Genomic DNA, 26,893 nt, shown 5'->3' with positions numbered 1-26,893 from the left:
TTTGCCAAAATTGTCTAATAGTCTAAAGACTCATAACATGTATCTACATTTCCTCTGTTTCAATTAACTGGTTTTCCATTTCTCACATCTTTCAGACTGTAATCTTTCAAAAAACCACTGAAGAAAACGACCAAATGCACATTTAGTAGACAATTTACAATCATCCTTGAGTGCAAAAATGCATCTCAAGATTTAATGCAATGTACTGAGAGCATTTTGTCATATGCAGTTGTTTTTGTAAGGCTGTAAATTGACCGAATCAATAGTTGTTTTCACTACAGAAGCTCTCATGTTTGAAGAACCATAATTAATGCTTCACCCATCAGGCTACAACTGGTGGGTTTCCTGGTTTTTAAAGATATTCCAAAAACTGCACTAAGGTTCTGAAGGTCTTTTCTGGTCTCTAATAAGTAGACAGACCCTTGAAACTTCCTGGAAGTGATGCAGCAGACTGTACAGAAATCACAGTTGTTGATCCAGCACATCAAATTTGTTTCCAGATGCTGTAAAAGCATTTTAGACTGAAGTCACATTCTGGATTGATTTATTAATATAGATTGTAACATGTTAAAAATTCATCACTTTATTTTATTGTATTTTTTTTTACAGACAATATTTCTGAGTGTAACCTTTGCATTTATGTGTTTCTAGTACGCTGTTTTACCTGACGCACAAGAGTAGGGTGACCAGACGTCCTCTTTTTCCCGGACATGTCCTACTTTTCAGACCTAAAAAAATGTTTGGGGGGAATTTAAAAATCGTCCGGGATTTTGGTCAACTGCCTCAAAACACATTACATAGCTTACAGTGCATTGTGATTACATTGCCACTCCATTCCACTACTCCATTCCAGGTTTCTTTGTATGGCAAAGAAATCGGTAGCACATGTGTGTCCGCCGGTTCTACCCCCCCCCACACACACCAGTTCTATTAAAACTATTTTAGCCATACAGAGGTGAAAATCCTACTGTAAATGTAAACTGGTCTACCAGATCAGAAGCACTGGATATTTTGTATGACAATGTAATGTCCACCTGAATGAGGGGACCGACCGTTTCCAGGGAGAAGGATGTCTAAAACCTAAAACTGAACATCACAGGACCTGTTCCCTTGCTTCACCAAGTAATGCTATCTGACTCTAAAACTTCTACATCACCCAACAGCTCGTTCCTCTCCTGTGTGCTCCACTTCAGATTCTCAGATACAAACTGGAAGTGGCTTCAGCCTTGGGGACAAGTTAGCATCAGCAGCGGAAAATGTCTTGGCGAAGAAGCCATTTCATTTCTGCAAATCAGGAACAAATATGACCTTTTTCTGAAATTTCAGCTGGAATAAAAAAAAAAAGGATAAAAGGAAAAAGGGATCGCAACTATGAACCACATGCATCAGTCAGCCTGAACTTTACTGACCTTTTAAAACTATTTATTACTTGAAAAAACCTGCTGTTTATTTTTTATTTTCCTTAATAAGATTCTATAGTTTTAAAATAAACATACCTTGTGCACTGAATACAAATTCTGTTAAAAATACCACTGGAAGTCTGACAAGTTGTTAGCTAGTTGACCGTCACATCAGCTACCTGGTAGACAGTATATGTTAGCGACCTTCTATGAAGGCTGCAGTAACGTGTTAATTCTACAGACAGATGGGATTTTAACTGTTTGGTCATAAAGGAAAAAGTAAACAGCAGAAAACAATGTTGCAAGCAAATAAGAGACGATGATGGATTTCTGTCTGGTGTTTGGTGTGCACTCACGTGGTTTCTTGGTGGCGACGCTGATGGAGGGGCTAGAGGGTCCAAGTCCGGCACTGTTCTGAGCTCTCACTGAGATCATGTAGACTGTACTGCTCTTCAAACCGGAGAGCAGCGCCGAGCTGTCGGTAACCCTCACCCTGTCTGCTTCACGCTGCTCAGAGCTTCCCTCCCAAAAGAGAACCTGAATCAAAGTAATCACAGTTACTACACAGTTACTATTGCACCTCCTGAATCTGTTATTGTAATGTTTTATTGGATAAAAGGCTAACTATAGTAGAAAACTATTATGGGAACAATGTAAAAACATGTTTTGCCTCTAAGATCAGATGAATAAACTACCATTCTTATTGCAAATCAGTATCAGATTCTTAAAATAAGGAAAAACATCAGCGCAGGATGGTAGCAGCACAAGCCCTCACGCAGTCCAAGTCACATTTTCAAATTCCTAAATGATATTTAATCTTAAAGCAATCAGTAATAAGGCGAACGACATGAGTATGAGGATTAGGAGGGTGTCAGAATCGGTATCTATAGGGAGATCATTTATGACCTCAACACTAGATAGGGGGAGCAGACAGGAAATGTCAAACAGATGGCATGAGAGCAGGCACTTATTCAGATAGAGGCACGCAGGTTCTCAGACATCTTGCTCAGGAAAGGCAGATTAGCAGCAGGGCTGGAGTTGCTGATAACACATTCATCTGGGGTGTTTCTTTCCCCACTGCACTTCAATTACAGCTGCTTTTCCAAACTCTTTGGAAAATAACTGAAACGGCTGAAGAGAGCGGGTCAGTTTTTACTCCTCTGCTAAGATTTTAAACGTCCACATGGAAGAATTAATTCTTTACAAGATTTTACTTTTTTTTTTGCTGCATACTTAAATGTTATTATGAGATATTAGAGGTGCAGTACAGCGGAGGGTATTTTTTTGTGAATTAGGCTCAATATTTGAGTGTGTTGTTCTTTAGAATAGAATAGAATTCATCTTTATTGTCATTGCACTGTCACAAGTACATACTGAATAAAGTCCAAAGCAGTCTTACTTTATTTTGATGTGCTCAGCAAGATATGTTTTTGTTATACCATATCTAAAGGCCAAATACCCAACATTTAAGACATAAACCATACATACCTTTAAAATATTAAACCAAGTAAACTGCAAATAGCTTTTTCTTTGCTTTTGAAAGGAGAAAAGTCGGTGAAAACAATTTTTTTTAACATAAACAACTCATGGGGCCACATCCTGGAAAGCAGAAATGCCCTTCCACATAGTAATAATGATGTAACATTATGTAACCACACTGTCTGGACCAGTGTGACCAAAACCCCTTTCCAACAAGAATATGTTAAATGGCAGTATGTTCCTCATTGGTAATACAGAAAAACCAGTGAGCACTCTTCTTACTTTTCTCCTTATGAGAACATTTATTACTCAGAAACACATGGGTGATTCTAAAGAAAACTTTACATGGCAGATGTATTATAGTATGGCACCATAACAATGAAATATCACATTTAACTAATAAATTGTTCTGGAGTTTTCTTTTTATCAACATTCCCTTATTTGGATCTGACAGATTTTGTTCTTTGTAAGTGGACCACATCATTTTATGGTTGCTGTAATTAAACCAAGTCCTTCTGGAAAATGAAATCTCCATCTTCACAAAGCTGAATTTTTGCATGTCACCCACAAGTGACATGGCTCTCTCAGTAATAACAAACTACAGAAACTTCACCTTAGAACCTGCATTTTGTTAGCCTGATAAAAACCAGCTCCTTGTTCTACACTTTGCTTCATACAGACATTCTGAACCCTTGAGAAACTATTGCTGAATGGAGGAGTGGGCCCTGCTTAAGTTTGAAACGATTGGATCTGATTTTTATCCAAACACGAACATTTGGCCAAACATGACAGGACCTATGCTACAAAGCTTTCCAGAAATTTCCAGAGGGCAGAAGGTCCACGACATCTTTGCCACAATTAAAATGTCTTTCACATTCCTCTTGCTCTGACGGTAATTGCTCAATATTTGGAAGTCTTGCCAACACACACTGAATGGCTTTTTTCTATTCCTTCGCTGCCATTGCCAAATTACAACTACAAACTACAGGAAGACAACAATTCTAAAACAGCACAGAAACTCAACATCATCACCCGTAACTCCTCATCCTGTTTGTTGATTGGCCTGGATGAAATTCAACTGGATAAATCAAGCTCAGTTGGAGAAATTTCAGACAGAACACTAAAGGGAGATGAGAATCAAGTGGTTTTGCGTAGGAAGTCGAAAGCCAGGCTAGCATTTTGTGTGTCTATACTCAGAGACCTTAATTTCTAAATACAACTCAAAAATAACTTTTCTAAAGAGAAAAATGTGGACACCAAGCAAGAGCCCAGTACTTTCTCCTTTACCCAGGTAAGTCCTTTCTAACATGGTCATGTTCAGAAGCATGACAGTTACAACCCATATCCAGTTGGGCTATAACTGTAGTCTGATTATCACTGTAGTCTGATTATCACTGTAGTCTGATTATCACTGTGGTCTGGTTGTTGTGGCTCATGTAATGTATTACTCAACAATTACTGAGTTGACAGTAGCAAATAAAAGAACTATAACTCAACCACATCAATCTGGCTTCTAGTGCTGTCACTCACTCCTGCGTTATGCCACACAATTCTTCAACAAGCATCTATTTCAGATCAGCCATTGTGGTTGTGTTGGTCATTCTGGCACCAACAGTTCACCCACGCTGGTCCCACAGGGGTTGAATGGGCAGGGACCCCTAACCTACCGTACTCCTACTGTTACGGTGCTGATCCATGTAGCATCTATTGTTGTATTTCTTACTTGTTCCCAGTTTCACATTATGTGTTTTGTAAAGAGGTGAACGAGTTAAAATTTAAAACGATGAAAGCAATGACTCTAAAAAATGACCAAACCAGGCATCCTTTTTTCTCTTCCTCTTCGCTACAAGCCCCTGACACACAATAGGTACGTCAGGCTGTGAGTTCTGGTAAAGTGTTTGGACAGGACATAATGAATGGGTGAAGCGCTCAGGTCTCACTCTCCTTGTTCAGCCTCTTCTGGGAGATTCAGCAGCAGCTCCCACAGCCTCAGATGGAGGTTATTCCTGTACTTTCCTAAGCTTATAAAGTTTCCATTTCAATTATTTTCAAGGACTCCAGCAAGGAAGGCGCTGTCTGGTGAAAGGTGCCCAGTCAGTGTAATACCTTGCAAAAGTATTCATACCCTTTGGACATTGTCATATTTTGTCACTTTAAAGCCACAAACATCATGGATTTTATTGAGAATGCACAGTTGAAACCAGAAGTACACAAATAAAGAACACCAAATAAAAAAACCAAAAAAAACAAAAACACATTCACATTTTTTTGTCAGCGTCTAAAGTTAAGTCAGACCAAATCTCCTGTTTGTGGAAAAGTAACAATGCAAATGATCATCCTAATTACACAATTACAACGTCCTGTTCTCAGGCTGTTTGTGGCACCAGAGGCAGGGAAGGCGACCATCATTGAGAAAAGATGGATGTAGCTAAATACAGGAAAGTTAAGTCTTTTGGTGCATCTAGAACATTTGTCAAAATAGAAATACATGTATTTTTATTTTTGCAAAAAGTGTTGCTGCCATTTATGCACTACTTTATGTATTACGACAAAATTCCCAATAGAACACCTTGAAGTTTGTACTTTTAACATGTCTTAATAGGAAAAATCTCACAGGGTATGATTATTTTTGCAGAGGACTATATTAACATCAGGCCCTCTAAGATTTCATGAATGTTTTTGTGATTATTTTGTAATCATAATCACAGATTTTGTGGTGCTACTTTATAAATATTTGGAAAGAACTTTGTGATTCTTGTGCTTTTGTATGATAGTAAATGGAGCTTTTTGCCATATAGATCACAGACTTTAACTTAATATCAAGTAAGGCTGAGAGCAGTGTAGTAGAAATAAGAAATACTGCCACCTGCAGGTGGGTATTAGCACCACCCAATATTTTTTATCATTTTTGCAAAAAATTGCAGTAAACTCAAAACTATGCGTTAGCACCAAAAAATGCAGGAATCTGCTGATTTATGTGAATTTCTGAAAAATAGAGAAAAACTGGAGCTACTGCAATATCTGACATTATTTTTTCACGAGTGTATTCACTTTAATGGAAACTACAAAAGCTTAATCATGAATAAACAAGAATAAAATGTTTGTAAAAAACTGAAAGTCATTGCAATAAATATACTGAGTGAAATTGCCGTTTTAAGCCTGTTCTGCTCTCATCCTACAACAGTAGATGTGGATAACGATGTAGTTGGCTCCATGCTTCTCTGCACAGGCCAGGCCACCTGGGCATAGCCTCAAAAGTAAGATATCTGGGTTCCAGGAGTAAACGGTATTTTTATCTCAGTTTTCCCCCGGCTACACATCAGCAGAGAGGCTGTTGTTGATGGGAATGATATATGATGTTCACACTTTCCTCTATTTCATTTTTAACAATTTTTTGTAGACCTCCAGTCTACAAACATTTTCTTTTTGTAAGAAAAGTATGTGTTTCATCCTTTAATCTGTTGCAATAGTCACAAAAAATTATTTGCATGAGCTCAAATTAAAATGAGCTCAATAATTTCTATTCTAATTAATATTTTTTGAAGGGCAATTTTGTTTATGACTTCATAATCCATTGCATTTATGGTTTCAGTTGCTTGTGGTTTTTATTTCCTTGTTATTTATTGTTTTTGGCTGTTGTATTTCAGTTTATTTAAAATGTCTTCCAGTTCCAATTTGGACTGTTCTGTACAAAATTAAAGTTTAATAATTTTTCATAGGGCAAACTTGCATTATTAGGCAAATATCAGTATATAAGTTCTATCATAGTGACAATATTATTGTTTATCTCAATCATTGGGGGAATAATTTATCTTCTAGAAAATATTCATCATAGATATAAACATAAACTGCAGATTTTCTTTTTCTGTATTAAATTAAATGCATCCAGTTTTCAATTCTTTTTGGCTTTGATTGGAAAAATGTATTATTGGTTATAAGATCAAGATTTATTACTTTCTATCAAAACTATTTGCTAATGTTTAGCTAAGTTTAGTAAATTAAAGAAAAGCTGACTTTGGTGCATCAGTAAAAGTCTGGATAAGTGTGGTTCCACTTATTATAAAAGCGTAGCTTTAAAAAATACTTTCTGTTGTACTTCTTCCATTGTATGAAAATTGTGTTGGTAATAATTTTACCTTCATTATAAATAAAAAGTCTTTGTTCCTTTCTCAAAATAAAAAGTCTCCATCTGCATCAACCATGTGTCAAAATTTGTATCAATCTTGAACTGCAGTTGAGGGGCCACACTTTGGACATCCCTGACTTTCACAGATATGCTCAAAATATGGAAGCTTATTACACGGTCAGCCATTGTGGTATTGGCTCTGAATTGTCCTTGTTCTGCTTCATACCTCGTACCCTATGATGTTCTCAGTGCTGGACCTGGGAGGAACTGGTTCCCAGTACACCTCAATCTCAGAGGCAGATATGGAATGAGCCCATACTCTCGATGGAGCAGCAGAAGGCTCTGTGGAGGACAGACATATGAATTATGCATTGACTCGGTTAATAGCACGACCACACCCCTTCTGGAATCTCCGTCCTCATTGTGCATTCTTCCTGTTCCCAGAGCGAACCCCTCACCTTCCTCTGCAGAGAACACTTTCACGATCCGACTGAACGGCCCCTCGCCCATACTGTTGAACACACCCACAGTGGCTTCGAAACGGGACAGTGGTGCAACGCTGTCATTCCTGTACACGTATCTGGACACGTCGGCTGAGGCCAGCACCGTCTTGATCCAGGTGCTGCTGCCGAGCGGGCGGAAAGCCACGAGATAGCCAAATTCCTCTCCGCTCTGCTGTTCCTCTGGAACCGGCTGAGGGAACAAGAAAATAAATAAACACCTATGATCAAAGCAACTGAGTGCAAACTGAATTAGAGAGCTTGGTCTGCAACATTCACATTGTCTACAAGAACTTTTGCCAAGACAACCTTGGAGAAACATCCAAACCATTCAAACATTTGTAACAACTTGTCAAATTAAAACCACAAAAACTTCATACTTTTCATTTAGATTTATGTGGACACAAAACAGGCACAGAAATGATATATGATCCTTGAATACCCAAAGCTGAACTTATCATTGTCACGACACAACAGATGTTACAATACAGCATACTGCCCTCAAGAGTGTCTGATTTATTATTGCACACCTTCCTGCATGTTTCACCGGAGGTGAATCTAGGGAGCAGACCTTTCACTCAAGGTTTCAGCTTTACTATTGTTGAGTTGTACCAACTCCGTTGCAGATATTAGATGGGGAACATAAGAGGAAAAGGACATGCTGCGTAAACAGTTTTCACCAACTTCGAAAAGGAGCATGAATATAAATGTCTAATTACTTGAAGAATGACAGATGCTGAACTTCATTCAACTGTAAGTTAACAAAGGAGCTAAGTGAAAAAATAAAATTTATTTGGAAAAATAGATCTAGAGCAAGCTAAGTGAACTAAACGTTTTCAAAGTTAGTGAAGATGCTAAAGTGCTAAGCTAAAAATGAGTTATGCTATCAGCACATTAGCAGAATATCAACTGCGGCTGCATTGTGAGAAAATTAGGAAAAATTTCCATACTGTGAATACTTTAGCGTTAACCACAGATGTTGTTCTTGCCTTTATATAAACTGCTGCAACCTTTAAGGAGTATAAATACTTTTCTAAGGGACTGAATGATCGTCACCAAAGTTCAGATTTACAGGCTGTAACTGGCTCAAGCTTTTTCCATCCTCATTTAGATTTACGTGACACAGGGAGTCAGCAGGCAGCAAATCAGAAAAGGCTCCGCTTTTAATTAAAAAGCAGTCGCACCCAGAGTTGGTTCTCCGCAGGAACAGTAACTCTGGCAGAGTCCATCTCCCATCAAAGGGAGGACACTCTGCCACAGCGAACGCTCGGTCAAAAATCATCCACTCACCTCCCACGTAATGACAAGCTCTCCTCGAGCTCCCCCACCGCCACTCACATTAACCGGTGCAACCTTGGGAGCTGAACAGAAAAAAAAGGAAACATAATCATCAACAGGGGCAGGTGCTGGATTTTCTGTTAGAAGAACAGACAGTTTAGTTACAGAGCTGGGGAAAAAGTGGTTTGCTGCATTTCCATCAACCATATAATTGTGCAAAGTGGAATTACAAAAATAAATTAACTTAATGGAGAAACAGCTATGTTTGAAAATCTACGTTTTTTGATAAAATGTTTTTGCTCTAGGATGAGGTGGTTGTTTGGCTGTATTGATATTGGTGTCTTCTGCAAAACTCCAATGGGAACTTTTTTTTTTCATCACACGAGTCACATGATCAATAACTGGATGTTACTACTGCCAGAAACCACAAAGAATATGACGGTAAGTGGTAGGAGAGTAATGGCGTGGCATGCTTTTAATGACAAACTTATTCACATGTAAATTTAATTCTATATTTTATTTAATGGTAACACCACAATTGCAAAATTGCGGGGGTTTTTCTACATTAGCAGGATAAAACAGTTTTGCAAACAATTATAATGGAACTGCAGGAATTGTTAGTAGTTTCAAAGCAGCAAACCAATTTTAATATTAGATAAAGATAATATGAGTAAATACAGAATACAGACTTCAGATGATGGTTTTGTTTATTACGATAAAACAGCTTCTTGAACCAACCTGGTCCTTTCTGAAACTGTAAATGTCCATCTTGCTAAGTCATGAATGAACTGGTTTTAACCAGTTTGGTTCAAACTAGCATGTAGAATACCAACGCTGTGCTGAAATCCGGTACAATTTCAGCATTATGTACTGTCTCCATACAGCTTACTTACACATTGTGCTTTCTGTGCTTTCCAAAACAGCACAATGTGAAGGCACAAAAGACATAAAGACCGAACCAAACAAGCAGATCAAAAGACTTGTGTGAATGTAACCTAAAAAAGCAACAAATTATGCCAGACAATCAAAGGAAAATCATAAAAAAAAAAAAAAAACTTTTTCCCATAGCAAATAAAACCATAATTTCAACACTCTTTTATATTTACACATGTTTCTTTGTCTGATGTAACATTTTTCTGATGATCTGGAACATTTATGTGACCCAAACTGCAAAAACAGAAAAACTCTGAGTTGAAAAGTCTAGATTTAGTTGGACGCTGAATATGTAGCTTCCAGTAGGAAACTTGTTCCCCTTTGATCCAACCAGATGGATAAAATTCTCTTACATCAAATACGAGCTCTTTGTGTTGCTTCCTCATGGTGGATGTCACAGTTCTGGCTGCCACTAAAACAATTAACACTACAGGTTCCAGAATGCTTATTTCTACATTCGTCTGGGTGGCTTACGGTAATTAAGTGGATTTTCATGTCGCCTTATTTTCATTTTCTGAGTGAAACAAAGAGCTGGCATGAACAATAACATGAACAGTAGATTTGCGCAAAGAACGCAATGAGATGCAAAGCTAAATCAAACAGGTAATTTTCCACATGGGGGCTGCTTAATTTTCTATGAAGAGACATAACAAGCTGACAGAGTACCTGCTGCTTTGGTTCGGATCTGTTTTGACGGCATGCTGGGTTCTCCAACACCAACACTGTTGATTGCCAGCACCCTGAATTCATATTCCACCCAGGGGCTCAAATCCTTCACAGTTGCATGCATCATCTGTCCAGGGACAGAATCAGGAACTAGAATGAAAGAATTAAGAATTTATGGGTGTTTTTTTTTTTTTTTTTTTTTTTTTTTTTAATATTTGACACAACTACATTAAAATAATTAAAAAAGAGAATAGAGATGTCAGTCTGAAAAGCTGACAGTTGTTCATATTTGAAAACTTTTCCATTTACAGAGTGTCGCTGCATTTAACTAAACAGAATCAAAAGCCTGATGTGGTCAATTTAATTAATATGACTGACAGAATGGAGCTAAACATCTTCCAACACTTTGTTGTTCAGTGGAAGTACTTAAGATTAAATATATTTAAAAAATCTAATTATTTTTTTCTGTCATCAGTGGATGTAACTGTCATCTCAAGAACTCCAAAAATATTGTTATTTTAATTCTCCAATCTGTGGTGCAGTGTTTAAACCATCTAGATCCCTTCAACAGGCAATTAGAAATGTCATTTAGATGAAGACATAAATCTTTTTAAGTGGCTCAATATAAAATGAGTTGATGAAGAAACTGTCCCAAGCACTCCAATCCAAAGCAAAGATGGTGGCAATGATGTCAGTTTAACACACTTAGAGAAGTTGGGAGCTGTTGTTATTTTTTGTTTTGCTGCTATAATTAAAAAACAACACACACATTACAGTCTTCTGGACTCATAATCTATAAGCCGTAAAGACACACATCCTGGGGTTAAACTAAAATGTTGCTATAATCTAAAGGCTACTCTTACATTCTACCACATTCTGAAATGTAAACACATGGTTTGATGTTGCTCTCTTGGAACTAGCTTGGCCACATTAATGTGTCAAAGGACAGCAGGTTTTAATTAATGGAAAAATATATCCTGTTGGTAAAACTCACCATAAATACACAACCTAACAAATCCACCTAAAATAAATTCCTGATTCAAACCGAAGTTTGTTGGCCAGCTAGGTAGCTAACACACCAGCTACAATTCTATGTAGAAAACCTATTTTAAGTAGGGCTGTGTGTGTCTTTAACACAGTAATTTTGATTACTTACCTACATACATTTTAATGTGTTGGAGAGTTTAACACAGATATTTATTTTATTTAATTTTTTTGCCCAAACAACATCTGCAAACAACAGTGCTAAACTGAGTTAGCCTACCAGTGAAGCTATTCAAGCTTAAAATAGCATCTATCTCAATGCTAATTATGCATCTATATATGCTTCAAGGAGTTATTGAAGCACTTCATGTGTATAATATCATGTTGCACCAATGTGATGGTTGAAGAACCTAAATAACAGGTTAAAAACAAATATCTTTTTTCTTGAGCTTTTTTGTCTATTTATTCAAAAGATCAGAAGCAGAAAAGATTTTTGAATTGACAATGTTACTTTTGTTGACATGTGGTTTTCAATTAAAATGCAATTAACAAATTACAGCTGATGCAATTAATTTAATTAATTGAGCCCCACCACTAATATTAATGTTTTTAATACAGAGTAATTTACCTGTCTTCACTGTCTGCCAGCCAATAGAGAAGGGGGTCCGAGCTTGAACCATGTACATGGTGATGGGACTGTGGTTGTCTGGTCCAGAGCTCCAGGACAGCTGCGCTGTAGTGTTGGTAATGGCGGTCACTAGCAGACCCTGAGGGGCACCAGGAGGTCCTGCAACGATCACAAACACAGAAAAGCCAATGTGGAAAAAATAAATAATAATTTCAGGTTAGCTTTTGTGTTTTGCACTCTGAAACTCTGCCATTACTGTTAAGTGATTCATAACCTTGCTCTATTGAGAGAAGCAGTTTCATCAATGGCGAAAATTAAAGTTCATCGGATTGTGACAGGAACAACAGCAAAATACTGAACGCAGATGGCTGGAGAGAACAAGAGATGTTATTGTGTTTTATTTTTTCATCAGGGATTGGAGGAGTGTGCTGGGCTGGTGAAACAGAGCAGAGCGGGATGTGCGCGCGGCTGGATGACTGACTGGCAGGTGTGGAGACGAGCGTGAGAGCGGGTGGCGCGCAATGATCCGCACTGGCTGGAAGAACGAGCTGGCGATGAAAGGTTGAAGAACCGGGTTTAATATACTGCGGGGCTGAGAGGGAGACGGATTGCTGGTGTGCAGGCTGATGAGCAGCCAGAGAGCGAGGAGAGTGAAAGATGTGCCACACCCACGACACACAAACACGCTCACAAACAGACAGAGAGAGATAGACTGAGCGGCACAGGAGGCTCAGGGGAGAGCAGAGAGTCTGAGGCTGAAGGAATAAACTGGAGGCATGGTGGTAAAAATGATACGACCTCCTTCGGCTGGGCTATTTTAACTTGCACTGTAATCAAACAACACTCTTTAATTACTCCTTTAGTCAAAAATGAAGACCTGATTCTTATATCCTGTGAAAGGGAAAATGTTTCCAATGAAACCTTCAAAGACTTTGAAAAAAATACAGAAAACAGAGCCTGCCTTTTATTGCTAAAAGAATCTTCATCCCTTCTCCCAAACATATTCTTCACATCCATCCAATCCCAGTTACAGGCTAAGAGTCCCAATCACAGTCATTCTGCAGTGGTCGGCACAGGGAGTCAACGAGGAAGGTCGGCACAATGAGAACTATCATTATATAACTGTCTCATTTTTTTCTGCTGTACTCTAAGATTTAGATTTCTTTTTAACCACAATGTATTCAAAGCTTCCTTAAATCTGCAGTATGTAATTTCAAATATGTATATGTATATTTTGTCCATATTTCTTGAAAAGTAGCTACAGTGTGGAACAAGGCAGATAATGTGTGGAAAAAATGGAGCTCCTCCACCTTCTTCCAGGGCAAACTAGAAACAACCAATTAGAACCAGGAGGAGGGCCTTAGCGCTGTAAATCATCCCTGTGTATGTCTTACTCATGACCTCACCCTTTCTAGCTTTAGATTCTAAGAGTGCATTCATATCAGCCCTGCTTAGCCCACTTTATCCAACTCCAGTTTGTTTGTCCAGAAATTTTGGTTTGTTTGGAGTCATGAAGGCGTAACCAAACTGATACGGCCAAAAAAAACAAACAAACTCCAGTTTGTCTAACAACCTCGGTCTCTGTTCAGTTGAAGTGAACTCTGCCACGGTTCAAATGCGTCTGTGACCACAAGCACACCAGAGACCGCTCCAAGAGCAGGAAGCAGACTAAAGCTCAGGTCAATCTGGGTAAATGCAACCAAAACAGACGTGCTAGCCTAGCGCTAGCAGGAAAAATGGCTCATGGTCTTTTGCTAAGTCCAAAGAGAAATCATACAACCACTAAAATCTGGTGATACTCCATTTTTGTTTATATTTTGCAAGGAAAGAAGTTGCACTGAGTGTCTTCTTCAGTGATTCTTGGTGCAGCGCCACCACAGGTCAGGAGGGGAACAGTTTTTAAAAGAGTTTGACATAGTAATCCATTTCTAGTTAGTAACGTGAATTTAACTGAAAACTGGCTCATGAATCAATGACATTATTTTGTCAAAACAAAAAGTCAAAAGCAAAACTTTGTTGATTATGATGTATATGTAAATGCAACAAAATTGGTAAAACATCAAAGGGAGTGAATATTTTTTACAAGTACAAATGTATTCATAGACAATAATTCAAAAGCAAGGCAGAGATAACAGAAATTACATGAATATATACTTGCTACATGTAGTTAAAATTGAGTTATTGTCTTATAGTTAGTTTGTACTTCTGTGATACTTTTAATTCACCATATTAATCTGATTAATCATCTTTCTCCCTAGCCATTACTGAAGTTTGTTAAAAGCAAATATTAAACAGCAATTAAAAAAATGCACTGACTTTGAAAATGTGTTATAATTATTTTCACAAAAAGAAAATGAAAATGAAAACAATTCTGCTTATAAATCCCTGAGTACCTATTCTAGACTTGTGAAGGTACGGATCATTTTCAAAAAACACATAATTGTAGACTATTTGGAATTAAAAAATTTTCTCATTTAATGACTTCAATATGAGATCAAACATACTGGGATTTGGACCATTGATAAGTGTTTTTCCATTTAGACCTATAAATCTAAAATTGCACTGTCTTAATTTTAATTTTCCAACAGAATATGAGCACATGATCAGCTGGAACCCCCTGGCAGCACACAGTGCTTTGCAAAAGTATTCACACCCCTTAAACTTTAGTGGTCAAATCACCAGAGAGAATGCTTTATAACGATAAGCATCGTCACAAAGGAGGAGCAGACGTACCTCTAACAATTAGATCTGCCGCTGCCGACACCGTGTCCACGTCAGTGTGTACCATACACACATACTTTCCAGAGTGCCTTAGCTGGATGTTCCTCACCATCAGGTCACCTGCAAATCCCTGACGAGAAACACAAAGTAAAGTATGAAAGCCTTAAGGTGAAGCAAAAAAAAGAAAGGAACAAAAACACACAAAAGACATGAGGTTTGCATAGAAAAAAGACAAAGAAAGAAAAGAACTTTGCAAATCCTCAGGAACACAAGAGGTTCTTTTCTTAGTCAATACTCCAGAAGAAAGCTTCAAAGATGTGACCTTGTTGACCACAGGAAAAAAAAGAGAAACCGATTCAGTTTTATGTGGAAATGAAAGCATTAAAGAAAACAACGTTTGTTCTGAACAGCTTGTTTTCTTTGGGTCAGCGGCTGCCGTGTTAACGCTCACCCTGGCAGCTCAGATGAATGACTAGCAGGATTTTTTTTCCCTTTGCACTTTTTTTTGCTGTTCAAACACTCAAAGACAAGCATTATCATTTCCTTCCCTTCAAAACGCATCAAACATCTGTGGAAATTATGAGCGTTGTAGATGAATCTCATTGGACCTGGTGGGTTCAACAGAGCCACCCTAAACCTTTAAATGAGGAAGATTTACTCAGCAGGAAGTCGAGTGGTTCGCTTTTATAAACTCACATGGTGAGATCAACTTCAGGCTCGGAATAATGTTTGAGAAAGGACAGGAGCTGCTGCTGCATTTTCAGAATTTGACTTCAGTTAAATTACAAGCTTATAGATACATGTTCCCTGGTGTTAGTTCTGTTTAAAGTGGACGTGCCACGTTTCTGAAATCTCCAATGCTAAACTGTTTATGCAATAATGCAAATATATACTCAAGGTGCTAAATGCTAGCAAACGGTGCTAACATATACAGAAGCCACGACGCTACCATTATCAAGACACAGGCCAGGACGTTATAAGGTTTAGTTAAGTCTAAGGTAGTTTTTTGCTACCTTAGTGTTTTTACAGTTTTGTTGTGTCTGTCGCTTTCATAGTCAGAAGAAGCAAAGTGCTCAATCAGACCAAGTTCTTCACAGAGTTCCTATACTGGTGGAGAACTTCTTCAAAATGCCTGGTTAAATTGAACTTTTCTTGGAAATGTACCCACATCAGTGGAGAAAGCCCTCTTTGTTTGCACTGACCTGATTCCATGTCTCAGCTGACATATTATAATGTTATTCCCTCATCAAAAACATATCTGGAGTGTTACTTTGATTTTTTCCATACATGTTTGAGAAATCCTTGAGTCCATTCAGCTCTGCAAAACACCTGGTTGGTTCACAGAGCAACGCTCCTCCACCATTCAGCTCCTTCAGACTAGCCAGAAGCAATTAGCAAACACCTGGTGAAACTATTTGTCTGCTGAGCTCATTATAGGAACTACTACTCAGAGCAATTCAATTCACTTCAAATTCAAAAAATACATTATTAATACCAAAGGGAAATTAAATGTTGTTGTAACTCATTAAAATTAGATTATTCAAAGAGTTACTGAAGATGGTGAAGGCTGTTGGCAGGAAAGAACTCCTGCAGCGGTCTGTACTGCACTGAATCTGAAGAAGCCTCTGACTGAAGATGCTCTGTCTTCCCAAGACAGTCTCGTGAAGAGGATGGTCAGGGTTGTCCATAATTTTCTTGATCCTATGAAGAATCCTTCTTTGCATGATCATCTCCAGGGGCTCCACAGTCGTATCCAGAACAGATCCAGTCTTCTTTATCAGGCTGTTGAACTGATTTATGTCCCTGCTTCTGATGCTGCTGCCCCAGCAGATGACAGCAGAAGAGACAACGCTCTCAACAACAGACTTAAAAGATCTGCAGCATCTTGGTGCAAAACTTGAAGGATCTTAGCTTCCTCAAGAAGTCCAGTCTGCTCTGTCACTTGTGGACGCTACACTGTTGCGTCTCCAGTCCAGTCTGTTGTCCAGATGAACACAGAGGTATTTATATTACTCAACCACCACCACTTCTTCTCTCATGATTGAAATAGGAAGGTAAAAACATTGTGAAAGTGTTACCAGAGGAGCCATGACGTGATGACTTCCTGAAGGCAGTGTTTCAGAAATAGCAAGAGTTTTTAAAGGAACACAGGTCCAATTTCAAGGTATTAAATTATGATGTCATACTTCTTTTAAATCAGGTTATAGTTACTTGATTTTGCTATAAAATTATATCATATGACCGTAAAGGTTATTGGTTATGCTGGATCTTATTTAGTGGTATTAAATTAATAGGGACTAAATACAAATACACACCACATCATTTGGATTTTTATTCATTACAAAACACCAGGCATCATTTCCTTCCATTAGAATAATGCACTAGTTTATGTTGGGCTAGTACAAAATATCTCTATAAAATACATAGAAGTTTCTGCTTGTAATGTGAGAGAATGAGATTAGTTTGATATGGAGACATGCAGCAGGTGAGTTAAACGGATGCGCCTGGAAGCCTGGCTCAGAATAAAACACTGAAAGCTGTTCACACGCGTTCCTCCCTGCACCAGTTAAGTTCCATAATTAGAAAAACAATATTCACCTTCTGTTCTACAATAAAGGTACGCTCAAACCAACAGCAGGGCATCTTTGATCAGGTAAAGTCTCTTAAATCTGGGAAGCTTTGTCAGGACCTGAAGGTGTGTGAAAAGAAAAAAAAACATCTGTTTCTATTTTCTGACTGACATCCAGGAGCCTTTGGAAGTTGCCAGTGGTTTTTTTGCTTTTTGTTCAACTAAAAACAGAGAAAGACCATATTAATGTTAATACAGTTTAAATGCCAGTTCCAGGAAAGTAATTCTATTGACCAGGTTTCAGAGACATTCATGTTATTTCCAATATTTATGCTGATATGCTCCCAGAGTTCTTTGATTTTGCCTCACTTTGATTCATAGCAGTATTTTATTTTACTTCGTTAAAGTTGGCAGGGAGACTGAAATCTGGACTTTGACTGGATCATTGCAACACCTCTGTTCTTAAAATAGCTATGGTGGCTCAACTTAAACTTGCATCATAATAAACCAGAACTTCTGGATTACAATGTGAATTCTCGTTTTCTTCCAAAAAAAAGTCACATTTCCAAAAAAAATAAAAATAAAAAATTTTCATAAAACGAGAATTGTCTGCATTATACAACCTCTGCTTTGTTTTAATCCATACATTTTTGTGGTTTATTTTCGAATTTTAAGTTGAGCCACCATAAACATTTTTTTTTTTATCAAAAGTTATGAAAAAAAAAAGATAAATTAATTGAATAAAAAACATGAGCTGGTGTAGTTTTGAAGGAACCTTTGGCTCTGCATCGCTCTAGCTATGTTTTAGATTTTCTTCCTCTATATTTCACCGTTGCTATAGTCAACACTAACACTGCATAGAGGGCAGGCATTGGTATTTCATTGTTTTGGTTGGTTTTATTTGCTAGCGTAGACCCACTCGTCTACGCTGTGGGTCATTCCAGTCCCACCTGCAGACTGATTAAATAATGTCAATAAATAATCCTGAGCACACTGTTTCAAGTCATTGCTGCTAAAGTTCATAGTCAAGTTAGCGTCAAGGCTAACATCCAGCAATTTTTTCTTTGTCATTTTTATTCTGAGTGGGGGTGTTTTATTTGAGTAGGAGCAGATGTCCAGGACACACACACAACACACACACAGATTCTCCCTCGCTTCTGTTTGATCAAAAGACATATGATGACAGTTAGGGGGAAAAACGTGCTGAGGATATTTTCCAGTCACACTGATATAAAATTCCATCTACCTGGAGTCCATGTGGAGTCGAGACAGAGATTGGAGCAATTAAAACAGTACGCTTGTTTTGTGTTGTGGACTGCAGCTGCTCACTGGTGTAAATATCAGTGTTGCACATGAGAGGTGTTTATGTGTTTATGTGTTTGTCTGTAGCGTGAAGTGGTGTGTCAACTAGAAGGTTCTGCAGAACCTGGTACGGTAGCAAGCACAAACCTTTACAAGCCTTAATATCTGAGTTTACCTTTCATTTTTTTATAGTAATAACAGGAAGGATGACATCTATTGTCTGAAGTAGAAAAAAAACATTTTCCAACAGAGGAAATTGCTGTGTGACAAGAGAACACCACAAAGCAGCAGCTCTGTTTGTGTAGCTACAGGTGTCAAGCTTTAAGTCTGTTTATCCACACTCTACTTCAAAAGCAGTGCTGTCCTCAGACAATACAGGTTAAACTGACTTTATTTCAGATTGGAACCAGTGCCACTCACTTGTTTTCATACACTCATAATGAGAAAAAATTTAATTATTTTTGATACGTTAAATTATGTTTTTTACAAGTTCCTACAAATAAGTAAATATGTTTCAATTATTTTTTTTTCCTGACTCAACTTTTGACCAACATTGTAAAATATGAAACACTAAAGCTCATTATGAATGTATGACAGATATTCATTTAGTGCGGATTTAAAGACTTAAAATTTAGAACCAGAATAAACAAGATGAACTGGAAGAGAAAAATGAGGTGTAGTGGAAGTGGCGTTTCCACTACAAATACGCACAAATTCTTGTCTATGCTCTGCTAATGTAAAAAAAAAAAACACACAATTTTGAAATTGCCATCTTTCCAATAACTAAGAAATGAAATTACAATCCCACATGAATGCGCTTGTTTATGCAAGAAGTCAATAAAAATTATGGCAGCGAAGGATATAAAGAGTTGCATGTAAAAAATATATATATATATCTCAGTCATGTTACTAGCGCTCATCATCTCTCAGCCAATCAGAGGAGACGTCTGTGTTTTGGAACAATAAGCCTGGTCAACTTGAAAGCAGCTATGTACGGTCTACAGGAAATTGTAGACATTGATTTTAGAGCAGAGTGAAGGATTCAACACGTTGGAATGACAGCTTTTTATGAACTGTGATGATGTGAGAGCTGCAACATCCTCCTGCTACTTCTCATTGTCTTCTTTGCCAATTTCTCCAGTAGTAACATCTGACTGTTGATCATGTGACTGGTGTGATGTTTTGTGAAATGAATCAATTTCGATACGGCTGAAAGACCACCTCATCCCAGTGCAAAAACCCTTTATTGAAAAACATTGCTTCCAACTTGCTGTGTTTCCATTGAGGAAATGTATTGTTGTCTCCTTTTGCACATTTCTATGGTTGATGGAAACACAGCTAGTGTTTTCCTGTATTCCCTCTATTCTTCTTCTTTTCCTCTGTTCTTATATCATTCTCTCAACTTTTCATCCCACACTCGTCCCTCTTCTCTCCTCTCTTTTTTTTCTTTTTTCCCCATCTTTCCTCTCTGTGACCATTGCATTTTAAATAAACCCAAAACAACTTCTAGTAAAGTCTCTTTAAAAGTATATATACCAAACACTTCCTATCAGAGTGGTGTGGACGCTTTTCCACTACATGCAGGTTTTACTTGCAGTGCTTCACCAAACCTGAGTAATTCCCCAAATAACACTAAAACTCCCAGACGGGTGAAAGTGTATATATGTCATCAATGTAAGGACTAAAGTAAGAAGAGTAGTGGAGAGAATTTGAAAACATGCCTCTCTCTGAATGGAATGGGCAATGTGAGATCCATAAGCAAAACAACAATGTGGGAGAGTGGAGTGCTGAACAGCAACATGGGGAACGTAAGAAGCAGTTTTATTTCCCTGCTGTGTGATGTTCCAAACTCCAGCAGGTCTGCTCTCAGCTTTACACTTCATCAGAGAGCGCAGCTGACAGGCAGGTCTATGCAGCTCTTCTTTGACTTTAAATCTACTGCACACTTCAGTCCATAGACCACAAATAAGTCCAATTTAGATTTTTTAAGCTCTTTTTTACATTTTATGTTTCATGCTTTAATTACATAAAGCAAAACACGTTTTGTTCTCTTTTGGGGATCCATCTAGATTTATCCAGTCAACTGCCTGATAAACCAAGTGTGATGTAAAAACAACATCACATCATGAGATACCTGCTGCTGCACAAATTACACAACTGGTTGTTGCTAGGTAACCAAAGAGTGAGTGAGTTGATGCTACCACCCTGACTGGCCTGTCACTATAACAAAATTTACTGGATGATAAATTGTGATAAACAATAACATTGTTGTTGTTGTTTTGAGACCATCTTCAAGAAAATATAATGGAAATGGCATAATAATGGAAGAACACATTCTCAGAGATCAATAAACTTTAAATTCTAATGAACATTTAACACTGGAACTGGAAGACATTTTAAATATCCATAATAAATAAACAAAACAAGAAATTCAATTAATTATGGAGTCTCTGTAAAGAAAATTATACTTCCAAAAAGTTGAGACCAAAGAACCAGATTTAAGACTTTTACCATTCAGTTTTTGGTAGAAAAAGAGAAGAGAGAAAAACAATAAAACATGTAAATAAAATGATTGAGCTCATTTAAATTTAGTATTCTATTAATTAATTAATTGATTTATTGTTTATTGTGACAGGCTAACTGAACAGCTAAAGCCTTTCCTCTGCCTATATCTCCCAGAATGCTATGTGGTTCTGGATCAGAGTTCAATGAATATTCTATATACTTGTTATTGAATATTCCGTCAGATGTCCATCTAATCTATTGATCATGTGTCTTTGGCGATATAATATTGTTAGTCCTAGTTTTAGTCAGTTCATCTCTGCTTTACTCTCAGGTCAGTGTCGCTCGATGCTAACCCTCAGCTATCGGTACTGGAAGTGATCTGTATGAAAACGTAAACAAGAATGTGAGCTCAGTTCGAAACAAACACCAGAAAGTTGTGAAGATGAATTTCTAAGTGCGACACGTTTATCTGGATGGTGAACGTACCCCACCAATCATCTCAAAGTGCTCCTGCCGGCTGAAGTCGATGGCCTTGCCGTTGAAGAACCACTTGAAGACGGGACTGAGGGACGAGTCGCTGGACACCTGGCAGGGCAGGACCAGGCTCTGTCCCACACTGGCGTCTGAGCTTAGAGGTGGGACCACAATCCTGGTGGGCTCTGTGACAGAGCGGCAGATAAAGAAAGATCATTTGTTACAGCGCGTGTGCTAGTGGATCGTATCCCTATAAAATCTGGCCGAGTGAACAAGGTAATAAAGCTTAATTTGGCCTGAATAGAGAGACAGATTGTGGTCCATCAGTGTAATTAAGTGACCTTAAATAACTTCACTTAGGAAGCAAATGCCTCCTATAATTCGGCATGAATAATTAAACACACAGCTATTACAACGTCAACTAGAAAAAAAAATGAGAAGACTCCCACTTTATAATCATTCTTTTTAAAAAAAAAAAAAACCTCTAACAACGGAGCTCTTTTTGAATGAGTAAAAATATTCTCCGATCACAGCAGCAGTGAGGTTTGTCCCACTCCGCTACATGAGCAATAACTCAGAGCTGACAAATGCGTGGATGACTTATACGTCTGTCACAAGCAGGCGGGAACATAAAGCGCCTTTATATTTCATTATCAGAGTCATGCTTGAAGTGCTTCCTCCCCCCACTAACATAATTTAAACTCACGGCTTAAAGAAAAAGAGGAACAAGAGAAAAGAGCATGAAAATACCTTTCACTACCAGATCCCCTGTGCTGCTGGAGGCTCCGAAATGGTTTCTGGCCACACATGTGTAGCTGCCCTCGTCCGCCTTGGAGATGTTAGCGATACGCAGCGTGCCGTCCTGCAGGATCATCTGTCTGGAGACAGCAGGAAGACATGAGAAGTTCACAATTACTCATTCTCTTCATTAAGGTCAACACATATCAAGGTTATAATAGATTTGGCTTTTTCCTTATAGTTTAACTTTTTGTTATCAGGTGAACTAATTAATGGTTCTAAAATGATTTTATTCCATGTTTCCCAAGACTTTTGAACCCAGTTATTGTGGGCCAGCTTGGTTGTCGGAGGGGCTTGTTCCCCTGGTCAGTGAGCTCATCATTTGAAAACTGCTTTTTGAACTTTCTCAGGTCACCTCTGTCTGATCTGGAGTAGTTAAGTGTCACAAAAAAGAAAAAAATTGTTAGAAGGCAAATTTTTTCCTGTGACTGCAACTGATTTGTAGGACATGAGAAACAGAATTACAGGAAAGAATCAGAACATTGCAATGTGCTGTGGTGGTGCAGGGGTTAAGCACAACCCACATAAGGAGGCCTTAGTCCTCGATGCGGCTGCCGCAGGTTCGATTCCCGGCCTGGCGACCTTTGCTGTGTGTCTTCTCTCATTACCCACTTTCCTGTCAATTAACTATCAAATAAAGGCCACTGAGCCAATAAAACCTTTAAAGAAAAAAGAATCAGAACATTTTGAACTAAAATGCTCATTTTATTTCTAAGTCAGAAAACGTAAAACATTATGCATACATAAGGCACAGTCAATTCACATGATCAAACAGAAATGTGACAAACATCCGAGTCAGGAATCAAAGGATTTCATAGCAGCTCACAGGAATAAATATGTATTCACGTGGGCCGAGCTTAAACCCAAAGAGCATGTCTGACACGCTGTGCTTTGCGTTGATTTATTGACAAAAATATCAAACTGTGAGTGATGGAGGAGAGCTGAGAACATGACCTGAGGGGCAATGAGGTGCAGAACAAAGAGCGACGTGCACAACCGTCTGCACTGGAGAACGATTCCGTTCCAGCCTGTGCAAACGCACAGGCTATTTAATAGTTGGGTAATTTTTCACCCCCTTTTTTTCTCCAAGATGAAAGCATGACAAATATGATAAATACACCATCTGAGCGGTCACGTGTTCAGGCAGGACGTCTGTGGGAATATGGTTGTATCGATCCGACGGAGAGCCCAAAGCAAGACTGACATGAAAACAATGGTAATACACTTCACGTTTCATCTGACTCATAAAATAGATTACCGTACATGATGATCAAACAGAAAGCAGTTTATTATGTAACCAGACAAATCAAACAAAAGCTCGGACCAGACTGATTAATTTTCCATCTTTTCAGCTTCTGCTATCTATTTTTCTACAATGTTTTTGCTTCTGCCTGAAATAAGACAATTGATTGCAACCAAAGAGCTGCTCAGATAAATGAAATGAGCCATTCTTTCAACTCAAAACAGGATTAATCATCATTAACTCAATGAAAGTCACTAATTAGGTTTATTTCACTTATTCATATTAGATGTTTAAATAAAAGAGCCTTTACTACTTAATGACCCAAAAGTCTAGATTACACTTTCTGTCAGTAAGGAAAACCAATCGATGAATCTGATTTTGCTGTAATCTGAACATTGAGGTATATACTTCAGATGTTTGATTAGGGACCAAATGTGCAACTTTTGTTCCATTTCCTGCCTGTGTGGTTTGCTCTCTGCCGAGTCAAACCAACCAAACTCTTTGTAAAAGCTGTTCCCCTCCTCTCCTATGGGGGCGCTGTACCAAGAACCACTTCAGAAAACAACATAAAAACCTCAGATTTTAGAGGTTGTAGAATTAGAACAACCAAGAGCCATTTCTCCAGGTAGCAGTAGCACTCACTTTTGTTTTGGTTCTACTTACCCAGAATGCCCTGCGCTATAATCCATATTGTTGTGAAGCTTCTGGACTTTAGTATTCAGATCTTATCATTCACAGATCCCTTACTAATAAAACTAGATGATGCTTAAAATTATGAAATAATAAATAAATAAGTTCTGCTTCCTCTGCACTTGCCCACATACAAATGATGCACCAGGTATGTATTTAGGGCAGAGTCTGGTCATATTGTTACGTTACATCCCACTAATGAGGAGACTATGGACCATCCTGCATTCACAAAAATGAGATGAGTTGATAATGATAATATTTTTCAGAAACATGATAATTAATAAACCGCTTTTATGTTTCCCCACAAATTCAGATTTTACAAACCCAAAACTGTTTCGAAGAATTTAAAATCAGTGTAGAATTAACCAACCTGACTTTGATCTCATAGTAACTTAGATTTTGTTCTGGAAATAACCAAATACAGTTCGAACCCTGTGGAAGCTAAGTTCACATTAGCCTTGATAACAGCTAACAGTTATCCATGCAAAAGCTAATCCTGCTACTCTGCCATCATTTCTTTGTCTTAAATACTGCAGTTCAACACTCAGGAACTACTCCCTGTGTTACATCAAATATGAGCCTCTTGGTTGTCATCCAGATTGCCTGGGAAATGAGGAGATTTTGACAGAGTCAGAGTCACAAACCAAACCTTCCAGTGAAAATGTAGTAACTAGACATCATTTGTACCATTAGTACACTAAAGATACATAATACAGACTACAAGTAAAAATATTGCAGTTTGATACATTTCTACTTTCAATCAAGTGCTTTGACCTCTAAATCAATCAGATGGGTGAATGAACCATTACAGCAGTCTTTTTATCCTGAAGTCCTGCATTAAAACAATTCAACATCACTTACTGATGCAGAAATATTATTCTGAGTATCAGTTATTGTTCCTACAGCGTTGTGGAGTGCCTCGTCAGACCTCAAAAAAAGTTTTCTCCATCTCTTTCAACATTTTCACACTGCAAAAAAAATAAATAAATAAAAACAACAAAAATGTATTTTTGGTTTAGTTTCTAGTGCAAACATTACACACCTGAAATAAGACAAAACAAATTTATATGCAATTTTCAGCAAGATATATCAAATAAATCATTCTTTAAACTATTAGTGGTTCCACTGACAGATTATTCCACTTGAAACAACATATTTTTCCTCAGTGAAAAGAGTACTGTTACCCCAATATTAATACATTATTGACTTAAAATAAGTTGCTTAATCTTGCTGAAAAGTTACATGCAAGTTGATTTTGTCTTCTTTCAAGAGTGTTAATATATTTGCCCTATAAAGTAGACCAAAATACTTGTTTAGCCTTTGTGTATTTGCAGTGCATCTACAGTGCGAGTAGCAGAAAAGTTTTAGTGCAAAACTAGGTGTAAATATCTTGCTTTTTTTTTGACTTGTTGGGCAGTCTCGATTCTGCATCCATTACATTCCACCTGCGTTGTGATTCTGGTGAAAAACAAAGTCAATAGCCAATGGAAAACTGTTCCTTAAACAAAAACTGTTGCTTAACTTGTAAAATTAAGAGTCAGGCTTTAGTGTCTAAACTAGGAAGATTTATCAATAAGCTGTAGGAACTAGTGCTCTGTTCCAGGGAACGTTAGGAGGAATAACTTAAGAATCAGACAAGGCCTGCTTTGGTTACATTCTGGGTAAAAAAAATTGGGCAGTTTGCTAAGAATTTGATTTTAGAAGACTCCTAATGGTGGCAAAAATCACTTTTCAAATAAGTTTGTAAGAGCTACGACTGGGTTCATCAGTCTGCTTAAATTACTTTTTTTAGCATGAATTCTTCAGAAGCTGCTCCAGCCAATATCGAGCTGCTCGAAAGAAGGCTCTAATGGGCCCACTGGTGTAACAACTATCTCACTTTAGTATCATTCCTAACACGGAGGTTGGAGGCTGGCATTCTGGGATTCTGCATATAAAACGCTCCAGTTTGGAACCAAGAGTTCTTCCCTTTGGTCCTTGTTTTCTTTAACTTTGTATGGCCTTTGGCTATTGATGGACAGGTCTTCTTGGCGTTTTAATACCTTTCTTAGTAACATTTCTAAGTAACACAACTCTCACTCTGCCAATTTTGTGCTGATTAGTGGGATAATGTGAAGTTTTGAATACAGTAATAACCAGAGGTTTTGTCTGTGAAACCAATTTTTGTTTTCATACTGTTTTTTTCATGAGTATTCAGATTGTTTTACATTAATGAGTTGGATCAGTCTTACTCAATGAGGATATTAAAGAATCATCCAAGACCATCATCATCCCACAACCTCTGCAAAATGATTTGTGTCGTTGTCCAGCATGAATAAATAAAACTGTGGACCCATAGTCAGGAAACCCGCTGACCCAATATGTGGTCAGTTTCTGCACATCATTGAGAATTGGGCCCCATAGATCTTATTCATCAATCCAAAGCAGAGCACAAAGGCCAATACTGGAAGGGTTTACTTTAAATACATTGACACATCTCAGAAAATGTTCTCTAATATACCACAGAACAGAGCTTCTCAAACCTTTTCAGACCCTCCTTTTACAGGGGCATGTATCTTCCAGCCAGATAAAGCTGTGTTATAAAAATGCTGTATTTA

General features: G+C 37.9%; 1 protein-coding gene across 2 annotated transcripts in view; it reads right to left on the bottom strand.

The window, feature by feature from the left end:
- Positions 1 to 26,893, bottom strand: part of LOC122834134 (contactin-4) — a 127,692-nt gene that overhangs the window by 12,177 nt on the left and 88,622 nt on the right. For both annotated transcript variants that reach the window (XM_044122283.1, XM_044122284.1), the window contains 9 exons: positions 22,316 to 22,443; positions 21,578 to 21,750; positions 14,728 to 14,845; positions 11,995 to 12,153; positions 10,383 to 10,532; positions 8,796 to 8,866; positions 7,464 to 7,698; positions 7,232 to 7,347; positions 1,757 to 1,937 (listed from right to left, as the gene is read on the bottom strand). In XM_044122283.1, the coding sequence (XP_043978218.1) occupies positions 1,757 to 1,937; positions 7,232 to 7,347; positions 7,464 to 7,698; positions 8,796 to 8,866; positions 10,383 to 10,532; positions 11,995 to 12,153; positions 14,728 to 14,845; positions 21,578 to 21,750; positions 22,316 to 22,443 (1,331 nt within the window). The remainder of the gene's footprint in view (positions 1 to 1,756; positions 1,938 to 7,231; positions 7,348 to 7,463; positions 7,699 to 8,795; positions 8,867 to 10,382; positions 10,533 to 11,994; positions 12,154 to 14,727; positions 14,846 to 21,577; positions 21,751 to 22,315; positions 22,444 to 26,893) is intronic.

This window comes from Gambusia affinis, linkage group LG07 (assembly GCF_019740435.1).
Source record: "Gambusia affinis linkage group LG07, SWU_Gaff_1.0, whole genome shotgun sequence".
In the NCBI taxonomy this organism is placed as follows: Eukaryota; Metazoa; Chordata; class Actinopteri; order Cyprinodontiformes; family Poeciliidae; genus Gambusia; species Gambusia affinis.
Note: the sequence above shows the minus strand (reverse complement) of the source record. Positions and strands in the feature narration are given on the sequence as shown.